The sequence below is a fragment of the Electrona antarctica genome, assembly GCF_951216825.1.
Source record: "Electrona antarctica genome assembly, chromosome: 22".
NCBI lineage: Eukaryota > Metazoa > Chordata > Actinopteri > Myctophiformes > Myctophidae > Electrona > Electrona antarctica.
In genome coordinates this window covers 10,061,367-10,068,023 of record NC_136805.1, presented here as the reverse complement: position 1 = coordinate 10,068,023, position 6,657 = coordinate 10,061,367, and the positions used below count along the sequence as shown (strand labels likewise).

Here is a 6,657-nt window from a genome sequence, read left to right as displayed (position 1 = left end):
ATTATGTGAAATACACTGACTGAAATGTCATACGTTAATGTAGTAAGATGACAAAAGGACAGAACATTATAGAAAATCCATGTGTACTGTAATTTCTTGCAAAATGTAAAAGTATATACCACCAGTCTTTTCCTCATATGAAAAACTGTAAAACGGTCATAACATGACTCAGCCGGGGCGCCTGATGGAGGGGAAAGGAACTGGTTGGAATAACGTGTTCCTTCCACTTGCTACGTCCAACTCCCCCCTGTCAGGTGAAAAGAAGCGGCTTGGACGCATTGAAGGAAGTACGAGGTCAGTCCAGGATTAAATGATAATTGACACTGGGTGAAAAAAAATGGGTTACAAAAAAAAGTGGCAGCTGCTCAGTCAAACAAAGTTAATGTACTGGAGTGCTGCCAGAAAAAAGTCCTGCCAGGAGTCCTGACTGGAGTGAGGAGTCCTGCCAAAAAAACTAAAAGTGCATGCTTAACCTTTTATGGATCAGGGCCAATCAATAACAATCTCAAGTGTTGTTATTGTTGTTGATGTGGATTTTGTTTTTTCACCCAATTATGTGTGTGTGTGTGTATGTGTGTGTGTGTGTGTGGGGGGGGGGGGGGCACTTGCAATATCCTCAGTTCCTTCACAATCAGTGAATAAAATCAGTTAGTCAACGAAGAATTTCTTTAGTCCGCAAATAGTCCTACCAAACACAACTTGAGAGCAAGTAAAAAGTGTCAGAATAAAGAGTCATGGTGATAAGAGGCTGAAATAAATGCATATATTAGGTTTCATATTATCCAGCCAAGCTGTCCTGTAGATGACAAGAGCATTGATTTGGTGCGGCCCGCCAGGGTTCGATTTCAACAAAGAACAGAGAGGGTGGGGAATACTGCTTTGCTAGACAAATAGCGAAAATAGCCAACCTACAACCTCGGCTTGTAAATCTTGTGAACAAAAAATATAATTAGCGTCACTATACAATTAATCACATTCAGTCACTAGCAGCTCTCGTGGGGCGGGGGGGGGGGCGGGGGTATCGAACAAGCAGAGGCCTGGAGTTTCGCACCACTTGCACCTAATCAAATCGAACCCTTGGTACGCTTTTGCCAAGTTTCTTCTTATCTGTACTTATCGTCAAAGAATAGACATGTTATTACGCTGTGCATACTAGACATTAGCCCGGCTAATAAGCCAGACAGAATCAGCCGTTTGCAAAAAATAAATTGCCTGCCGGCGGATTACGGTCTGGAGAGGCTCAATTGTACGCCCATTTCCTACACCAGAGAACTGGTGTGGTCAATCGGGACACGGTATGCAATATGGGCGGGCTTTGGTACAGTGACGTTCAATGCTTGAGACCTTTGACTGACAGTAGCTCTGACCAATTGCGTCAAAGAGAAAATGTTTGAACCCGCCCCCCCAGGAAACAAGATCCATACACAGCATCTCCAGACTCAAATACCACACGACAGTGTGATATTAGCCAGGCTAACTAGACATGACATCAATAATAAAAAAAAACTGTCATGTTCCAAGTTCAACACACTAATTATGTGATTTATTTATCTGAAACCAACCTGGCCTTACATAATATCCAGCCAATCGATATGACGCTAAGCCAATATAGTAGTCACTTTGATGCTCACAGGCAGTTGTTGCAAAGTCATTAGATTTCCATCAATAATGTTGTGAGACAAGAAGAGGGAATGAAGCCCCTTGTCATTCCTTCTTCTTGTGAGGGTCTTTGTACTTTGTACATATACAGTACATACTGCATGTATATAGTATGATCCCTAGGGCAAAAATACAAAAGATCTAATGATTTCTTAAAGAGCGTAATGTGTGAAGATCAGCCTTGCATGAAGCAATTCCACAAGTCAGGCTCAGAAAGGGTTCAATAGTAATGGAAACATTGCACATAATTATGCATAATAACCATTGTGCATACAGTAGGTATAACTTTAGTCGATTTAACCCATTTTGGGCGGGAACCCTTTTGGTGTTAGCATTATGTTATGCTTTAGCTATTGAAAAATAGCAGACCTACAAGCTCATAGCGCGCCACCGAGTGGCGCGCTACGAGCTTGTAGGTCTGCTATTTTGGAAAAATCGAAGAACGACTGACATAGTAACATAGCTTTTTCAGAAAACTGTCAGGATGTAGAAGACATTTTTAGAATCTGATCTCAGTTCAAAATGGGTTAATGGAAATTCAATATCAATGCAGATTAAATATACTGATTATATCCTCACAGCCTTTTGTACAAAGAATAGACACGCCGCACAAAGTCTGCCTTCGCTGCAATTCAAACAGATTTAATGAGGAAAGTGAAAGTGTGAAAGTGGCATGCAATATCATATGACGAATCATCGAAAGCCTTGACGTCGTTCTTGGCCGTTCTTTCCTCTCAATGCCAAACACATCAGAACGTTCAAGAGTTCAATCATGATCAAAGAAACCCAGTGTTCAGAACATACAGACATTAGATCACAGAGCATATTAATAGCTACGTGGACACACTGCGTTGGCCGCTGGATCGTATCACTCATCGTACATGAACGCCTGGGCAACATCTGAGGCTTGTCAGAGTGTTTGTCTGCGGTAGCATAGAGTTCCTATGCAACCTCTTCCAGAGAGAGATAAAGCAACTAGAATGACAAAACAAACCGCTGCACATTGCTTGCCTTTTACAGGCGCAAATCATGTGCAGACCCCAATATATCGACTGTACTGACGCATGATCACGCCATTAAGCAGTAGCAGCCATATAGTACGCATCTACTGTGCAGCCTCTCGTTTCCATTGACGAGCATTTGGACTAAAGTCAGTGATGTTCAACACTGAAATAGATTAGTCCGATTAACCACTTGAGCCGGGTCTTATACTTTGACGTGTCGCAAAAATGTAGAACATGGCCTACTTTCAAAATGTTTGCTAATGAATTATTTTAATCAAATTTGATTATTTTGTATATAGAGAGTATGCGCGTGACATCATCATCAAACCCGGAAGTTATGCAGGAATGCCTACTGAGTGGCAAAAAACTACTTTCTGGCCTTGACAAACCATACGTCCAAACAGAAAAGTCCTATCTGATTGCATTAAACAACATTAAACAATGTTAAACTCACTTTGCCTGTTGCTTTGCCACTCGATGTGCCATTCACTTTAAGCATGCGCATACCCTCTATTCAATTTAATCTATTAGTTCGTTGCACCCCTACACTGAAAGACTGATTCATGTGAAGTAAAATTCAAATGGATTTTCACATCACCACCTGAAATAAACATGATATCAAGGGTTGTTTGACTGGCTGCGTCACATTTTCTCATTATCTCAAATACATGTCCCTGTCTATTTGGTCATGAATAAACCATTGGCAGAAACCATAACTATTGGTTCAAAACAAGCCTCACGGGGCAGACACCAACCACTGGATAACGAGAAGCAGGTGTGAGGAGGCCCTTAGAGACACGATCGATGTAGCCGCCTGTGGATTGTATTTCATCTCCTTTCGCATAGACGTCATTCAAAGTAAAACATTAACGAGACAGAAATCACAAATTGTTCTCGGACAAAGGAGAGGGTTCTTCTCAGAAGAAAATACCTCCTGGATGTCTGAGTAGCGGGGCAAGTGTCAGGTTCTGGGATGAAAAGATGATTCAGCCGACTGATGTCTCATGTCTTCAAGCGGAAATAGACCACTACTTCTTTCAAAGTACAAAAGAGTTGATTATTACGTCTTGCCTCTTTCAACAAACCCCGTTTTGCCTTAAAGGAAGAGTCATATATTGTAGAAATGGACATACTGTACTGTATCGTCTGAGTGTGATATGTACCCTGACCGAGCAACTGGTACACAACAACAGGAAACTAAATCAAGGAACACATACAGGGCAGCATTTTAAAAAAAACAAATAGAAAAAGAAAAGGCTTCATATTATGTGACTCTTTTCTGTGGCACAATTATGAGAAGCAACTCTAGAAATGAAAAAGGAAAAACACAGAGACATGTACACACATGTGCCATGACATGGAAATGAAACGACACATTAAAAACGGAATGTGCAACAAAATCATTTTACGTCATTTATCGCTCTCCTTTCACAGCCTCCCCTTGTACCACTCTTGTTTCTTTCATCTTCATCTCCTCTCTCTGCTTCCAACCCCCCCCTGTCCCCTGTCCCCCTGCCCCCCACAAAGCCTTAACACTTTTTTTTCCACAACCCAACCCCCGCCCCTCCCTCTGCCCGCCCTGTGTGTATTTCAGTGCTTATTCCGGGCCAGCAGGCGCCGCGGTCACCCTGGGTGCGATTCAGGTCAGCATGGGGTCAGAGATGCCGTGCACCGGATCGCAGGTGAAGGCGACGGTGATGGCGTACCGCGTGCCCCACGCCACCTGCTCCACGCGGTGGAGGTTCTCCGAGCCAGAGGAGAAGAAGGAGACTCGCCCTGCAGAGGTTGAAGAGAGAGGGGAGAGGGGTACTTTTTTTAGGAGGGAAGGGGACACGTTGGTTCGAGGGTTTGAGGGCTTTTTGGAGGGTTCATTGTTGCCTGACAATTAAGGGCGTCAAAAAAAAATCGAATTAGAATCGCGATTCCGTTTTGAACGATTCAAAATCGATTCATAATTTTTTGTATTATTTAGATTTATTTTTCTGGTTACAGTTACAGGAGTTCTCACTACATGGTGTCTGTGATATGAAATTTAAGCTTACCCTAATCACAGTAAACATCATGCCTTCAGTCATTTTCAAGTTACTGTAGTCACTTCAGTTCAAGACTGGAGTAGATTGTGATGAAATCCTATGTATTGAATCGAGAATCATTTTGAATAGAAAATCGTTTTAAATCTGAGAAAAAAATGCTTTTGAATTAAAAAAAAAACGTTTTTCGATTTTGAATCGAATCGTGACCCTAAGAATCGGAATCGAATCGTGGGACACCCAAAGATTCACAGCCCTACTGACAATATAGTGAGAAAGAAGAGGGGAAAAAACTACATCAGAAACAGTAAAAGAGTAGAGGAGAAATGAGAAGCAAAAGCAAAGAAAGTCTTGCTGAGGAAATTGGGAGATAGAAGATGGAAAGTTTGATGGGAGTCGATGGGAGGACATTCCGTCGTCAAGTGTAGACGATGACTAATGGACAGGATCAGGTTCTAGATGTCCCCTGTAGCTAGCTAATACGGAACAGATACTTGATATTTGATACGTTTCTCTTACTCTTATTTGTATTCTTTATTTCATGTAATATGGGAAGCTTGCTTGCTCCAAATAACGTCACCACCTCCGCGACAGTAAACCGAAGTTGGAAGTTATTTTAAAGTCCATTCAGACGTAACGGTTTGGTCATGTTCCTCAAGGGTAACTTCAGCTCAGACATTGCTTGTTGTTGCTTTTTAACAAGCCAGCCCAGTCCTACTGTATATGAAATACAAGCCGCAGTTTCTGACAGATGTTTGCATTACTGTTTGTGTGTAACTCACCCATAACGGTCATGCAATATATTTTCTTATGAATATTAAAAATAAATAAAAAACTTAATTCAAGAATTTCATACCAACTTGTTTGTGCTCCATACCATTCCATAGTCTGATAATGTGTGTGTGCCCATATATAAATTCACCAGTATTCAGCGCTTTGGATGTATATTTAAGTAATGGCATTGTTGTCGCCACCAGGCCGAAGGCATGGGGAGAGAGTATGTTTTGCACTCCGTCCGTCCGTCCGTCTGTGTGTGTGTGTGTGTGTGTGTGTGTGTGTGTGTGTGTGTGTCCGTCCGTCCGTCCTTCCGTCTGTGAACAGCTAATCTCCGGCACCGTTAACCCGGTCGATGCCAGATTTTGCACACACACTCCCTGGATGCCAACGATGAACCTCTGCCCCAAAATTTCCAGAACGGCCTGTTATAGCGCCACCAGGAGGCCGCTTTGTGCAAAACACGTTTTTGGACAGTACACCTACAGATTTTGTCCAAAAATCACGCAAATTGGTACACAATCTCTCTAGAGCCATTCAACGAAACGGGTCTTTCAGATTTCTCAGACTCCATCCTGATTGGCTAAGATTGGCTTCCAAAGTTCGCAGGAGTGCTCAGTTTCAAACAAAATGCTGCAAATCATGAACGCATCGTGTGATTTCCGTGAAATTGTGCACGCACATTCCCACTAGGCCGAGGAGGAAATGCCACATGAACATTTTCAACTCAGCCTCATGGTGGCGCTATAACTGGCCGAAAAGTGTTTTTACCTCTAACTGCACGGATCTGTGGATAACTTTGTATGCCAACTCCCTAGAGGCCAAGGAAAAACCTTTGCCTGGAATTTTTCACATCTGCTCTTTATAGCGCCACCAGGAGGCCGACATATGTAAAACACATTTTCTAATATTACTCCTTCAGATTTTATCCAAATTTCACGCAAATCGGTACACATGCTCTTCATAGTCATGTGATCAAGACGGGTTTGTTTGATTTCTCATAATCCACCCTCATTGGCTACGATTGGCTTCTAAACTTTTCAGGAGTAGCCCGCTTTCTACCCGCTTTGTACAAATCGCCACAACTACTCAACGCAGCGTCCGATTGTGGTGAAACTGTGCATGCATATTCCCACTAGGCTTTGGAAGAAATGCCACTTGACAGTTTTCAAATCAGCTTCATGGTGGCG

The 6,657-nt window shown here is 42.4% G+C and overlaps 1 protein-coding gene across 1 annotated transcript in view; it reads right to left on the bottom strand.

The window, feature by feature from the left end:
* Positions 1–4,242: 4,242 nt before the first annotated feature.
* The window catches only part of ogfod3 (2-oxoglutarate and iron dependent oxygenase domain containing 3), a 32,438-nt gene continuing 30,023 nt past the window's right edge, over positions 4,243–6,657 (bottom strand). Inside the window, exon 9 of the mRNA XM_079493485.1 lies at positions 4,243–4,439. Coding sequence (XP_079349611.1) covers positions 4,303–4,439 — 137 coding nt within the window. The 3' untranslated portion in view covers positions 4,243–4,302. The remainder of the gene's footprint in view (positions 4,440–6,657) is intronic.